Source organism: Ischnura elegans, chromosome 7 (assembly GCF_921293095.1).
Source record: "Ischnura elegans chromosome 7, ioIscEleg1.1, whole genome shotgun sequence".
In the NCBI taxonomy this organism is placed as follows: Eukaryota; Metazoa; Arthropoda; class Insecta; order Odonata; family Coenagrionidae; genus Ischnura; species Ischnura elegans.
Genome location: NC_060252.1, coordinates 6,769,163 through 6,785,395, shown reverse-complemented (window position 1 = coordinate 6,785,395; position 16,233 = coordinate 6,769,163). Strand labels below are relative to the sequence as shown.

At 38.6% G+C, this 16,233-nt stretch overlaps 1 protein-coding gene and 1 long non-coding RNA gene across 2 annotated transcripts in view; one reads left to right on the top strand and one right to left on the bottom strand.

Annotated features, from left to right (window-relative positions):
* Window positions 1-14,996, top strand: part of LOC124162662 (soluble guanylate cyclase 88E-like) — a 369,277-nt gene extending 354,281 nt beyond the window's left edge. The window contains exons 7-15 of the mRNA XM_046539256.1: window positions 2,492-2,627; window positions 2,791-2,917; window positions 3,026-3,230; window positions 4,564-4,710; window positions 4,807-4,939; window positions 8,773-8,880; window positions 8,963-9,082; window positions 12,805-13,164; window positions 13,830-14,996. Of these exons, the coding sequence (XP_046395212.1) occupies window positions 2,492-2,627; window positions 2,791-2,917; window positions 3,026-3,230; window positions 4,564-4,710; window positions 4,807-4,939; window positions 8,773-8,880; window positions 8,963-9,082; window positions 12,805-13,164; window positions 13,830-14,359 (1,866 nt within the window). The 3' untranslated portion in view covers window positions 14,360-14,996. The remainder of the gene's footprint in view (window positions 1-2,491; window positions 2,628-2,790; window positions 2,918-3,025; window positions 3,231-4,563; window positions 4,711-4,806; window positions 4,940-8,772; window positions 8,881-8,962; window positions 9,083-12,804; window positions 13,165-13,829) is intronic.
* On the bottom strand, window positions 14,728-15,861 carry LOC124162665. Its single transcript, XR_006865643.1, has 2 exons — window positions 15,792-15,861; window positions 14,728-15,224 (listed from the first exon to the last, which is right to left on the bottom strand). It is a non-coding gene; the product is annotated as an uncharacterized LOC124162665 (long non-coding RNA).
* Between the last annotated feature and the right edge of the window lie 372 nt (window positions 15,862-16,233).

The following is a 16,233-nucleotide window of genomic DNA, read 5'->3' as shown; positions in this document are numbered from 1 at the left end:
AATATTTCAATGCCCATGCAGCGTCGTGGATACAAGAGCGGCAGGCCGATCCTGTCCCTCCCCATTCGCCTCTCATGCCTCGAATACAGCAAAATTCATCCCCCGTGTGCTTCTGGGAGGGCATTCATCTTTGATAATATAAATCGGAAGATGGTAGAAGGTAAAAAAGGATGCGTAGAATGTGTTGGCCAAGAGATGGCCCCAGGCACAGTATTCCCGCCACCAAGGAAGAATTAATCACACACAGAAAAAACGTGTAAGCCCAATACCTCATACAAGTAATACTGGTGCTAATTCCTTACGGAAATGCAAATCTCTCTTCGAGCAGAGAGAACGTCTACTGAAGGATCTAAGGTTTTCCCGGCGAATAGAATGGAGGAAGAGTTCTTGGGTTTCCAGCCAGGTGCAAGGGTTTTTCTGCACCGACGTTTCGAATGCTAAGTCTGCCATCATCTTCAGGGTGATTGAACCATTCCACTGAGAACTCTTCCCCAAGAACATCTACTATCACAAAGATATCCACTGGCATGTAGAGTGAGAGCGCCTGATACATAAATGCACAGTATTGCAATCCCTTTGTAGATTGGTCTGCTCACTTCAAACCTCCATTTCTTCCGATCCCTCCCAAGCTCATACTTCCTGAGGCTCATTTCTCTTCCCCCTACCCTTCTGCATCCATCTTATAAAATTGTCCCTTGGTCTTCCTCTACAGGCAGACTCCCATCAATTTACCCTTCAATTATGTTTGCCAAGTAATTTCTGTGTCTCATTCATATTAATGCCATCCAAGATTGGTATGCATACTTCTCCACCCCTCCACTTCTCCCATGCCACTTCTTTCACCTCCCTCACGCTCTTCTCATCCTTCTTGATCTGCCCTATAAGTGCACTTGTCCCCTGCTCTCCCTATGGGGAATCTTCCATCAACTTATCCATCCATCATGTCCCCACCTATAACTGCTTTTTAAGAGGTCAATCCACCGTGTTCTGGCTGTATGGGCATAATGGTGTAACTGTATGGATAGGAAGTAAAAACTACAAAGAAAGGAGTCAGCAGAAGACGTGCTTGCCAGAGTGTATGAACTATTTTCCAGTGTAATTATGTGATTTTTGACCTTGGCCTCATGTGAATAATAATGATGATTGTAGTAGTCCTGCTCCAAGGAAACTAATATCTAATGGATAGACACCCTGTAGTTAGTAACAGGAATGTGAAGTGATTAGGAAATGGCATCTCTTTCCACCAATGGTTTCAGTGAAAGAGAGCAACTTTGATTCATTACATCCAAGGACAAAAGGATAGTATCACATCATATGACATCTGGCCTCTTCATAAGTAACACTCTGCAGCTAACCTCCAGTAAACACACACTATATAAATAGGACATCTTAACCATGATACCATAAGACACTAGAAGAAATGTATGAGAATTATTTACAGCCAAACATACTATAATTCAAACAGGTAATTAAATGCTGTGAATATTACACTTTTTATAATTTCTCCCATCCACTGAGTAATGATTTGTTATAACACATCATGTTATTTCTTGAAGGCCCAATATTGCCTACTTTAAGTGTAGTTTGTACTGTTTTCCAGGAGGCCCAGTAGCTTTTATAATATGTACCTATACATCATATATGTAACTTCCTTGCAGAAGTCAAGCCAGTATTCATATCTTTTTTTGTTTATAGTTCACATTTAAGGTAGTTCACCAACCTGATTGGATTATTTATTATGCATTTGGCCATGAATAATTCTCATGCATTCCTACCAGAGCATCCTATGTCATCTCCGGTTACAAGATGGTCATTTACCAAACTGCGTGTTCACGACATTGCAAGTATAGTGAGATACCTCATGCATGGCTATAAGATAAGATGGTAAAGGAATGTTTCCTTTTCAAAGATTCCATTTGCCAGACGCTCGTTACAGGATGTCATCCATTAAGTGGCCGGAAGGAGTTACCACTTGATTGGGTACCCACAATGTGTTACTGTCCACAGCTGTGGGAACAACCCAATTAATTCATTTTACAGCCATAAGAGATTACCACTTCCCATCATGCATTACTCTGGATTGGGAAATTGGGAAAAATTGGAGCTTCCCTGAGCATAAAATGAAAGATTCACAAGAAACTGAACTTGGCAACTCAGTATAGCAAGTGCAGAAAAATAAACAGATCTCGAGACAATAACCTATGGTTAAATTAGTCCCAATAAATTACCATAGACATCAAATTGAAAGAATGGCTTCAATTGAGAAAATTTTAAGCTAAAATATATAACAACATGAAAAGGCAAAGAAAAAATTCCAAAGAGCAAAGCAAGTTCCAATAGCACCCATCTCAAAGAATCTTTAATACATGACTAGGTGAATGTATGTAATAGATATGTATAAGAAAGATGGTAAAAAATGCAATTCCATGACTAGGTGTAAATACATATGTAATTTAAATAAAATGCATCACACTATCGCTTTCTATTACAGATCCTGAATCGAACAAATAACATATTCGAGCTGGTTACAACTGAGCCTGTCATACCGGATAAATCCAGAGATCGAGCAGAAGAACTGATGGCAAATGTGGACGAAAACTTAGTAGAAAATAATTTGCATCTAAAAGGTGACTCTAGTCAAAAGCAATTTGTGTTGAAAGAAAAAAAATTAATGCAATTACCAGGGCACTCATTTTACCTAATCATCGTGATTTATTATGACATAGGCATTGATATTCCATGGATAAACATATGCATTCTTAATAAAGGATACCTTCATACTCCCTTTAGGACAAATGATTTATATGGATAACTGGAAAATGATATTATATTTAGCAACACCAGTAATGCCTGACCTAAACAGTTTAGTGTTAAATGGACTTTTTATCAATGACCTCTCTATGCATGACTTCAGCAGGTAAGCTACCTTTCATTACTGTAAGGCATATTCTAAATATATTTCCTCATGTGCTTTGATATTTCTTTGGCATTTTCTCATTGTGCATCCATCCACACTTTAATATAGAGACTTGATGCTGGCTGGAACCCAACAATCGGTCGAACTGAAGCTTGCTCTCGACCAAGAACAACAGAAGTCAAAAAAACTCGAGGAATCCATGAAAAAATTGGATTTGGAAATGAAAAGGACTGATGAACTTCTGTATCAAATGATTCCTAAACAAGTGGCAGACAGGCTGCGCACCGGAGAGAATCCAATTGATACTTGTGAGGTATATTAATTACGCTTTCTTTAAGGTCTATTAATAAGTAAAGCCACCTGATTGATAATTTTCCATGCCAGAAAATGGTATTCATTCAAAAATGGCAGGGCAAAAATTTCAGTAATCAGTGAAATCAAAAGAAATGGATAATTTCACAACTTCTACCCCAACCCTTGCCTCATTTTCCATTAATCTAGGAAAGTCATTTCACAGGTAACTATTGGGGGCATTTTTATGAACAACTAATTATTGAATAAAAGCAAAATTGAAACATGGAGTAGACCAATTTGGTTCTCGCCAAGGCCTTAGAATTTTCAATCGAAACTCTGCCATCTAAATGAACAAAGTTCTATCATTGATCACGACATAATGGCAAGGTACACACATACATTTATGGTTTTAAAACTGCTATCAGAAAAAAATTGCCTTTCTATTTAAGCTTCAGAGCAGTCTTATTTCTTACTTTTCATAAATGGCATGATATAATTATTTTTTTCAAAAATTATGTAGTACTAAAATGTCAGTAGTCTTAGAAAAATAACGCTGAATCAAAAGAAGGATGGGACAAAAATGGTTTTGCTAATCTTTGTGGAGTGTTTTCACGAAAATAATAGGAAATTCCTATATCAGTAAACTATGTTTTCACTTAAAATATTGATTGCACAGAAAAACATCAGGGAATTATATTAAACTACATAATGTCATTGATAGGCTCACGAATTTTTTGCTGCAATATAAGTCTTAATGCAGGTTTACAATCTATTATGTAATGCTGAGATGAAGGCCTCTGACCACTTGAAGGGTCAAGGCTTATACACAAGGGTAAGGACCATGCCACTGCTGAGTTGGGTCCCAAGGACAGAAATTGGGTATACTTGTGCAATTTCTCTTCTGAAAAGCAACGTACAGGGAAGTAAAAAAGTTTCCAAGGCGGCCATACCTGGGAAAGTATTTTGCTCTGCAGGGCTCTGGCACAAAAAGAAATTTCTATGTTTTACACATCCATTGACGTTCCCCTTCCAGGACACAATTCCATAATTCTTAAATCATTTTTCATGACACAATACAGGGCTTAAAAATATGAATTGTCACTCTTAGGAGATATTGTAAGAATATAACATAGATATCTTGGGTTTGGATTAGCAAAATAATATTCATACTATGTCCCCACAATATCTCAGGTTGAACCCAACAACTGTTCAATATCAATAACCATTCTTGGATATCTATACAACTCTGTGTGTTGCTAATTGATTTTTTAATGCCGTCATTTTACAATAGTGCTCTGACATGATTAATGGAATGGAAATAATTTACACATGTTCACATTCTTTACTTCCAGACCTTTGACGAAGTTTCAATACTCTTCTCGGACGTAGTCACCTTCACCGAGATATGCAGCAGGATCTCCCCGATGGAAGTGGTGTCCATGCTCAACGCCATGTACTCAATATTCGATACGTTGACTGAAAGGAACAGAGTCTACAAGGTGCTGATCAGCGCATTGGCTCTTAGAGCAAACATAAAGTGATTTCTAGCCACAAGTCCCCTTGCTCAGATCACCCTCTGAAACATTACTTTCCAGGTAGAAACCATTGGCGATGCATATATGGTGGTGGCTGGTGCCCCCGACAAAGATGAGAGCCATGCCCTCAAAGTCTGTGATATGGCCCTAGACATGGTGGAAGCAATCACCGACCTCAAGGATCCTTCAACAGGTAGTACCTAAATGATTAATATCAACTTTGAAGTAAGGTATGTACGCATACAAACTGCTTCCAAACTAAAAATTGATGGGTTTTTGGAGGAGGCGACCAACACTCACGGTCCGAGAAACCTGGGGTATTGCTGAATGATTGATTCATCTAGTATGTTGAGGGAACATTTTCAGATGAAAACGTTGAAGGGAGATTAAGATAAGCAATTCGCTCTCGTCAGGCTTAACGTGGACTAAGTTAAATCACTTTTTTAGTAAACGGCTGGTGTCTTCACATTTCCCGCCACATGGCTATTAAGTTGGATTGCAGGGTGGTACATGTGTACGTGTAGTAGAGTACGAAGGAAGTTTTGAATCCTAAATAAACAACTATCCTGGGAAAAAAACTAAACTCATTTAATCTCTTGTGCATACAGTCAAGGTTAGACCCCATGAAAAGGGAGATTTTAAGAAAACACACTTTCACCAAAATGCACTAAAAAGTAAAAAAATAAGCTTTTCACTCAAACTTCAGAGAATAGAGTGTGTGTGCTGATTAGGTTTATTAAGGCCTGGTTACACAGTACATTAACACACACCAGTTAATGTCTGTTTGAGAGAATGACTTTTGTGGACCGGAACAAAGCATGTATGAATGCATGCTTTTTATTGAATGCATGCTTTTTATTGAATGCATGAAATTAGAACACGTTCTATTTTCCGTTCATGCATTCGCACAAGTTAGGTGGTTACGCAGTACATTTTCATGTTCATTCACATGTTCATACATTTAGACCTTAACTTTTATGTGTTAATGCATCGTGTAACCAGGCCTTTAGAAAAGAGCCTGATAGGTGATTACAGATTGGCTCACAATTTTCACAGAAAGGAAAAAATTCAAATGTCCGATAATTGAATAGAGCATTGCCATTAGCAGCTAGCAAGTGTGCAAAATTTAAAGCAGATTCGAATATGGGAAGTGGATAAAAACCAATTAGGAGATTTCATTGTTGAAAGAGACAGATGAAGCAAGTTAAGAGAAAGCCTATGTAAGAGGGAAGGGAAAAATGAGTACGTTTTGACCATGATGCAAGGAGGACACAGCAGACAAAGTAACAGCGTAAATGCAGCTCCATAAATGGTATGCATCACCGGTCGATGAACATTACGCATAAAAATAATGTTTAACCATACACAGGTGTTGGCAAAGACCGAAGATTACCATCCACACCTCATACATGAAGCCGTCGAAATAGCAAAGAGGCCAAATAATTTCAAAAGGAAAGATAGATATAGATGTAGAAGATATGGAATAAGAAATAAGTAGAATTTAGGGGATATCATGTGGATTTGCCCACCGTCCATATTTAGCCAAGAAACCAAAGATGCATGCACTGAGTTCAACCTACCTCTAAAAATTCATCAACCCAAAGCAGCCTATTTAAAGACAGAATACACGGAGTGAATAGATGACTAAAGTGCTCAATTTCTTCTCAGGCCCTCATCATTCCCTTTCCGTAACTTTGATTACCTAAGCTGTTTAAATCTACTGTTCCTCACACTGTACAAGTACATATAGACTCTCTAAATTTCTTATAAACAAAATGCATTTCAGGGTGGATTAGTTTTTTTGTATTAACTATAATGCTAGATGCAATTTATGCACATCTCGTAACTCATGAATGTACAATTCATTTATTTATTTTGTCCAGAGATTTGCAACATACATAGCATGTACAAACATAGAACTCTAAATAATCACTGTCATCTGTCTGTCATCCCTCCATGTATCTCTTCCAGTTCCCACACATCCTTTCTCACGACTCCCTCTTCAGTGAATGCTTCAAAGTATGTATCAGCTATTGCATTCCTCCCCCCCCCCACAGACTCCGCCCTCAATCTCCACACCCTCAAATGGGCGTGCATTTGGCAATTGCAAGCCAATAGCTTCGTGGGTTGAACATCCCATGCTAACCCCCTCCCCTCCATAACCCCTCCCCCTCTCCCATGTCCAATGCACTCCTTTCCTGCTCAGGCTGAGAAAGAGACAACAGCCTTGAAAGCTCTGAGTTTTATTTTTCCTGTGTGAGTTTTTCTATTCATGCATTTAAGTGATATTGACTCGCTTTTAAACCATTACTATTATGTGCCACATGTATCATTTTTACAGCAGCAATACCTTCACTTTAGCAGATATCATCCTTCCCACACTAAATGTTCCTTTCCCTACTCCCTTTCCATTCGAGGACACCGCATTTGCGATAACCCTGATGCCCTGAACAATTTCCATCACTGTTCCCTCCTCCAGAGAGGCTATCCGGAGTCCCTCTTGAATAAAAAAATTATAAAGCGCGGATCCCCCTGCACCTAGCAACAGAAACAACCCACATGACCTTTCCCTTTGCACCTCTTACTTTCCTGGAATACAATCCCTGCAATCTATTCTTTAAGACCTTTTCCCAATCTTAAAAAAATTATGAGACTACAGTCACCCTTTTTTGTCAAACTATCACCTTCAGACGACCAGCAAACCTTTCTGATTTATTCTGCTCTACAAACCCCTTACAAAGGTCACCCACTGCCAGTGGCGGATACAGATGGGGGGCGCAGGGGGCGCGCGCCCCCCCCTTGCGGGTCCGCTCGTATTGCCGAACATTGCAAAACCACAATTGTAACTTTTTTATATCATAAGATGGCATTATCTTTTACATGTTTACAATCATTTTAAATAAAATTTTCTTATACTTTGGCTGTGACTTGACTGTGATATTTTATTACGATAAAAGTAAAGACAACTCAAGATATGTTGCGCCCCCCCCCCCCTTGAGCTTTTTCTGTATCCGCCACTGCCCACTGCTCCCAACAGTATACCTTCGCCCTGCGGTCATCCCAGACCTGCCCAATTTTCACCCCTCCCTCTGTCCCCAGTCATCACGTCTCCTGTCTACCACCCCCACGGCCTCATGCACTTCCAGGAATGTAATCTGCCTCATTCAATGCAAACACTGTCCCTCCTTCTGTAAAGGTAAATCTTCATCTCCCCTCAACCTAAGAATCAACAATCACACGGCATCATGCACTTATCCCCACTTTGCGTCCCTTGCTGTGGCAAAACATGCAGTCATTCACCAGCCAGTCCTCTTAATGACTGTTACAATGTTTCAGTTTTGGCCTTCCTTCCCCCCACCAAAACTCAATTCCATTGAATTATCTTACATTAGGCAGTTTAAATCATTCCATCCTCCTGGCTTAAATTTCAACAGATGATCCCTTTAATTGCCTCAGCCCACTCTTCCCCTCCCCCCCCCCCCTGGACCCTACCTCCCCACCATTACCTCTCCTTCATCCTTTACCAACAGTCCTTTTCCTATCTCTGAGGAAGGTTCCGCCGAAAATTTAGTTTTGTGAGTTTCGTTCTTTAATTCCGGCTAATTAAACAGATTAAAATGGCGATGTTAATTATTAAAACCATCATACAGCACAAATGAAATATATAGAAATTCATTCACAGAGTTAAATAGCTAAGTATGAAAAAGTTAAGAATGTAGATTATTCTCGAACTAAATATCATGGAAACAATCTAATGCTACTTCCTGTTATTGCAGTTTGGTAACTGTTCTTTTCTATTGTTTAAAAGACCCATTTCTACTTTGTTCTGTTTCAGGTACTCTTTCCATCAATTGCTACACAGTGAATTTATCAATTTCATTTCTAGAAATTCTATGCCGGAGCCAAAAAAGGCAGTAACATTATATTTAATGATTAGTCACTAAACTCTTCTCAATAAAAATATACTTATTAAACATGTAATGAAGATCTATTATTTCTCCCTTACATTTCTTTTGCTGATTTCAGGAAACCATTTAAGAATTCGAGTGGGAGTCCACTCTGGGACGGTAGTTGCCGGTATTGTAGGCCTTAAGATGCCGAGGTATTGCCTTTTTGGAGACTCCGTCAACACAGGTAAAAATAAATATTATCAGCAAAAATATAAGGAGTTATTCACTCAAATCATTAATTCTACCCTCTATCTATATTTCAACAGCGTCTCGAATGGAATCAACAAGTGAAGCAATGAAAATCCACATTTCTCAAACCACCAAAGCTCACTTACCAGACGACTACATAGTCTCAGAACGAGGAGAGATTCAGGTCAAAGGAAAAGGTAATCTCATATACAAACAAAGCGAACAGACGGGACAAAAGTAAGCAAAGGCACCATCTGCAGAATATGCAGGTTTTTGGCAGACACATTTGCTGACCAAGTAGCAATGAAATGGTAGTATGGAGGTGCATGTACAGTAAAACGATGAATTTGTACAAATCTCATGTCTTCCTACTAAGCATTTATCACTCATAGCCCAGGAGATAAAATCCTTCTGAAGGCCTGCATACACAAGGCATTTACATGTAAGAGCTGATATGCCTATGCATGAATATTTTTGGTTGACGAATACATAAGTGGGAATGCATGTACCTAATTAGATCAGTTTCTATTCATTGTTTATGTATTTGTAAAGTTGGATGATTACAGAGCACACTTTCCTGTTCATTTTGGCATTCATGTAAATAAACAATAACGCATACATTTTACAACATCATGCCACAGGACCATAACGGTGAGTAAACTGGAGAAAGTAAAATCTTAAATCTGATAATCAAAAACGGCCATATCCACAATTAACGAAAACTCAAGTCATCAAGGATACGATGTGGCAATATCCACTTTCATTTCCTAACTATTTTTGAGGGAGGTGATGGAAGCATAATAAAACCTTTTAAGCGACCTGAGAGTGCAATGACCACGAATGGAGTGGCTCCAGTACCTATCTGGAAACTGAAAGGTATGACTATCACAAGGGTTCCATAAACATGGAACCAATACAAGAACACTATTCCACTATGAAGGTTGGCCCAAAAAACGAAGTACGTACATAGGAATGGGCAGTTTTCATATAATTTTTAAAAAATATGAACTTCTAATTGTAGTTTTCTCATAGACAGTTATGGTAAAACTTGTCTAGGAATAAGAAAAATTTTGATTGAAGCTACAATTTATATGCTGTGTTGACAAAAAAACTGATACAAGATGCACGCAAACTTAACAATCAGGACAAAAATAAAATAAGAGCTAATCATCAAACTACTTTCTCAATAATAAGCATGTGAGATTTGAAACTGAAGTGGCAACAGGAAAATGAAAAAATCATGACCATTGACACTAAAGATTGGAATAAGTATTGACTCAAATGTACAAAGATTGAATTATTATCCACACCTAGTGTGCCGTAATTTTGTTTAATAGTTTGTATGAGAGTGGCCTATGATGGAAATCTTTTTCTTAAATGAAAACTATTTGCTATGAATCACATGAGCCAGGGTTCCCACTCTAACTTAAATATAAAATTCACGGTTTTTTCCCGGTTTTCACAGTCTGAATGTAGTCAAATTCACGGTCTGTTGATATGCCATTTTAGGTAGAAATATTGATCACGTAACAATCATCGGCCGCACATTAACTACAAATTTAAAAAACGCGATAGACCCCGTGAGTGCAAACGCAACGATGACAGTGCTATCTCACATGACGTCACCTATCGTTGACAAAATGCAGGGCCTGCTCGTGAGTGGGCAAATGGAGGGCAGCAGGGAAGTGAAGAAGTGTCTGATTTGTCGCCAGGGTTAATGAACACTTTACCGGTTACCAGTCTTCCAATCACAGGTCAATGCGTCGTCATGGCACACGGACCAATAACTGCCCGTCAAATACACGTGTGTAGATAAATGCGTGGACAGTGTCTGCCCGTGACTCGGCCTTCAAACATGATCGAAATATCGATTTTTCTTTTCATCTGTCAATCGTGGTTCTACAACCAATTTGGAGAGATTTTTAAGGTTTCATGATGACATTCACGTTTTTTTCCAGGTTTTTCACGGTAGACTAAATTCACGGTTAAATGGGAATCCTATGAGTGTACGCAGCGAGGGGCAGCTGCCCCCCCCCCCCCCCCTAGAAGCAAAAGTCTTTAAGCAAAATCAGTACTGAATTTAAACAAAAGTATTCAACAAATTTTCTTTACACCCACAAAAAATGATATGTATTAGTTTAAGATATGTAACTAAAATAAAACTATTTTTTCAAGGAAGCAATCTCATAAACTAATGTCACAACTTGGCTTGCCCCCCCCTCTGGCTATGATCCTGGGTGCGCACTTGATGAGTCATGGTGGTACAACATTAACTATTTCACTGCGGCTCACTCCCCAAAAAGCTACTCGTCACACACGGCAGAGAAAGTGAAGGGATATAAATGAGGACACTTAACTCTATTACTTCCAAGAAAAATAGATACTTATCTAAAAAAGTAAGACTCGATAATGATTTGGGGATAAGACCATCCTTCGCTGAAGGAGAGAGGGCATAGAAAAGGGCACGCCACACAGAGAACAAAAAGGTGCATTCACAGCAGTCTAGCACACAATCATACCCACTACGTTCAGAGCAGAGGAGGGGTTAACCACCCCACCCTATTTAGTCACCACAAGATTCTTACATTATGACACACGGTTCCTATCACAAAATAACATCACATCCACACATAGTTTTCACTTCTAAGGCAATTTTATCAAATCTAGTTAAAACTAGCTACTTCAGGCTAGGAAACTATTTTGTTAAGTGGAGGTGTTTGTTATACAGACATAGATGAGTTCCAATGCCACACAAAAGGTAATCTCATAGGTATACCAATGCAATGCAATCTCATGCAAAGGTAACTTCATAAACCAATGCAATGCAATACAAACAAACAATATTCCAATGCAATACAAAGTCATTATTGGTTGAATGCCAAATATTTTGGAATTCACTCAGCAGATATTGGTGCTCAAATTAAGAAGATGAATCTTAATCTCTGATGAACATTCTAACTTGATATAATTAGATCCCTTTTTGCCCATGACTTCATGTCGTGTATTGTAACTAAATCATATGGTGATTTGTCATGGCCAGCTATGCATTGAGTAATAAATTAAGTGACATAACAACCACCAATAAAGGTGAGCCACTTGAGTATACTTTCCTTTCAAAAAATGTCAAAATTCAAACATTTTATCTCAGAAATGTGCATTTTTTTAGGTACACTAACCGATGAAATCCGCCAAGAAAAAATATTTGACTTAGCCGGGATTCGAACTCAGATCTCCCAATTGCCGGTCAGGTGTTTTTGCCATTCACACCACCAAGCAATTTCCTCAGAGCAAACTTAGGGATGGATTACTGAACAATATCTTGACATCACAAGTCCACACTGTGGCAAAGGGTCGTGCTTACTAAGCCACTGTCAGGGTAGGGTGGGTCATATTTTTAGGGTCTTCAAAGCATTCCAAATCAAACATTGAAACTGAGATAATGTCTTTAACAACAAATAAGTGAACAATGCAACTCCAAGGCAGATAGCATAATTGGGAATGCCACTAACTGAATCCTACTAATTTATTCTTAGGAGTTGAAACATCTTGCATGCCAAAAATCTATTTTGTTACACAAAAATCTTTGTTGCAAAGAGATTTACTCTAAAGAGCGTGAACACGTACATAACAAATGGGAGGAAAATTGGAGCCATACATTTTTTTGCTGAACAGAGATCAAGGTTTACATATCTGTGAAGTTCTAGTTTGTTCACTTCAGCATAAAATTCTTTACTTCACTAGAACATGATAATCATTTCAGAATACAATTTTTTGCAATATGTACTTGGTAACAACAATCACATTAGTTGATCAAACACATGGTGAAAACTACACTCAGACTAGAGGCTGAGATCCTTCTAAAAATGTTGAATATTGTGTAAGTACAGCATTCTAGTGATGGACTCAAAATTTCTTGCAGGTTCAATGAAAACCTACTGGTTAGAGAGCCATGGTGGCCGCGCTCCACTTCCACGCTCAGCCTTCCCAACACCAACGTATTACCACGAGAAGGGTCGAAACTCATCCCAAGATGAAGCGAAAACACCCGACATCAAAGACTCCAAACTGACAGCGTCGAATGCCAGGAGTCCTAATGTGGCGATTGGAAGGAGCGGAGGAGGCGAGCTGAGCGTGGAAGTCCCAGCGGGTAGAGGATCTGGCGCTTCCAGTTCACTCAGTCTGAGGAGTAAAAGAGGAGTCTACTCTCCAGTTACATTTCAAGATGTCGCAAGGCGATCAGTAGCCAATTCCCCAGTCAAAACGCCTCCGTCATCAAGAGGTAAGCAATCAAATCTCAGAACAGACCATGACTTAAAACTCCTAACTGGGAAAAACGGCCATTGATACCAATTTCAACTAATAATTTTCTGTCCAGCAATGTTTCTTTCGGGTTAGTTCCCAGGTCAAGTATTAAAAGGCTAACATTTCATCCCCGATGCTAGAGACGATCTCAGGGTTAATGATTTGCCCTTATTGCACATGGAGTTATTACATTTAAAGGAACACAGCATCTCCCATTTACATCTTTTTAAATCAGCAGTTGCAGAACAAGCCATTTATTGCCATAACATTAATACGACGATACGCAAAAGTCCTAACCGGCAAAAAATTTTAAAACCAGATTATTCAGAGAGGCATTGAAGATAAAGAAGCACACGAACAATTTCAATATAGGTATTTGCTCATTCCGGCTAACAGTATTCACCAGGAAAGAAATAAAATTCCAGAAAGCCCAAAGTCTACCTTAAACCCCTTCCATCCCATTAAAGATATAACAATCCATGAGCAATAAAGGTAGATCATTAGCCCTTATGCCTGAGAGAAGCAAAATTGGCCTTTAAACACTTGATGCATGCATTAACCCAATTTTGGAAGGAACATCGCTGGACACCAATGGCCCACAAAATTTTTAACAAACTGACGAAATAATTTTCTTTTTTACAGAATCCCGATCAAACTCATTTGAATGTGGCAGGCTGCTACACCGAGACAGTCAAGTAAATCTCCTAAATGAGAAGATAGCATCCTTGAAGAAGGAATCCATGGAGCCCGGAGTCAATCAAGCAACTACACTCAACATTAAAGATAAAGGGAAGGACAATGGACGACCACGTCTACAGCACAGTGAATCGGCAGATAGTGCAACAGCATTACACATCGGGAATCAACTCAATGATAACACGCTTAATTTCCAAAAACCAATCGCAAATGATGTTAAGACAACAAACAATAAAGAATCTATTACTAAAGACATTTCCGTACCAAATAAAATTAAAAATTCAATATCTGAAAGTAGTATCTGTTTACAGCCAAAAAAACTCATCGAGGACAGCACAGCAACAGCACAAAATGTAGATAGCTCCGGAGGAGGTGGTGGTGGTGGGGGGCCAACGCCTTCGTCTAACCCACAGCAGTGTTGCACTGGTTTTGGGGCCAGGCATGGTGTACAGAGCAACACATGTGAACTTGTGTGATTGTTTTAATTTTCAGTGAAATATCAGTGTAACTTTCTCATCCACAGAAATAACGGTACCATTAGAATAGTGCTGAGCACTCAAGAATGTTCGTCTCTGTGGCAATGCATGAAAGAGTGGGTGTGTTGACAAATCACAGATTCAGTTTGTGCAAGTGTGATAAAGTTTTTGAGTATTAGTCCTTGCCAACGACGCTGAATGTTTATGTAGATGAAAATGAATACAAACTGATGAGCCTGAACTCAATGCATTTCATAGATCAAACGCACCATGAAGCACTGATACTTAAAAGAACGAAAATGATGAAAGTGACGTTGAACATCACATTCTGATTTCCTGTAACACAAGACTAGGTATGGAGGCATAAATATGTGTAGAACATTTTTATTTTTGTGCAAAAGATACATAAAGAAAACTCACTTCAAGACTACATAGGCACATATCTCGTGGTTTGACAATAAAGAGAAGATCACAGAATTTATTGCAACCTACATCTGCTAAACACGTGATAAGAAAACCATGCACTAAATATATTTTAACTGCAAAAACATTATGTACCAAGTGTTTCAAAGATCTAATGTAAATCAATTGGCCAACGCATACTCGTTACAACAAAATAAAAGAAAATACGCACAGACTTGGTGTCATTTATTTAAATAAAATTCTGGAGACTCCAAGTGGATGTATTCTTCTCTTTAAAAACAGCAACCAAGGAATTGGTAGGTATGAAATTAAAAATGAAACTAAGGATAAATGTGTATGCTCGCCTAAGCCAGTACTTGACTGGGTAACAGACTAATGGTCACCTTAGAAATTTTCTTTCCTTGATACGATTATCCTAGGCTTCCAGAATACTTTTCATAACCTAGGAATGAATAAGAATGGTTTTAAAGGAAACGGTGTGTTGAAAACTAAGTAAACATCATTTTCATAGGGAACAAGAAATGATCAAGGTGAAATAAAATTACTCAAGCAAACTAGGATATAAAACTCAAAAATAAAACTAATGTATCAAGAGATAAGTTACAAGTATTTCCTCATCGACAGTGACTAAGAGAGAAGGGTACCTGAGTAATTAATTAAGTTATACAAATATACAACACCGCCTACAGTGATTTAAAAACCGATTTTAATTGCGGCGGTAAGGTGCAGGTTATAAACATTAATTGCACCAATTGATCGGGCACTAAAATGAAACATTCAGTTAAATAGCCGCGTCGAAAGTAATAATTTTAACAACACCAGGGGTAGGCTGAAGGTAGCAAAAGCAAAACCCTTCAATAAATGGTGTAAATATTGCAACGACAGCAAACCAAAGCAAGCCTTTGAAATGAATGACAATTATACTTCTCGACATCAAAAAATCTTCTAGACGAGTAACATGTCTTCAATCCTGAATTTTACAAATTAAATAATAATAAGATTCACGAACCATAAGCATCAAGTAACAGTGGATAATTGCTTGTACTTGTTTGAAAACAACAAACCAAACTGGATACAAACTAATTAACTGGTAAACAGTTCAACAATACAACGTGCGTACCCTGCTATCAAAGAAACGCACCTTACGATTCACTCCACTTCAATATTCAAGACCAAACGTTCTCTGCATCATTAACAATTAATCCAAGACATTGATTAGCGCCAACGAATAACATACCTACTGCTTGGAATATCATAAGACACATTTCAAAAGATTGGAGGCAAAACTGATTTCAACAATTCGGTAACTCTTCACACAAGGCTCTTTCAGAAAATTTCAAAGCCATCTCCTCATACGATTGGCTGAAGTCAACTTGAGCGCCCCGTGAGAGGCTAGCAAACTCGTCGTACCAAACGGGGCATCGACCGCCTTGCCGACCCGCTACCTCGCC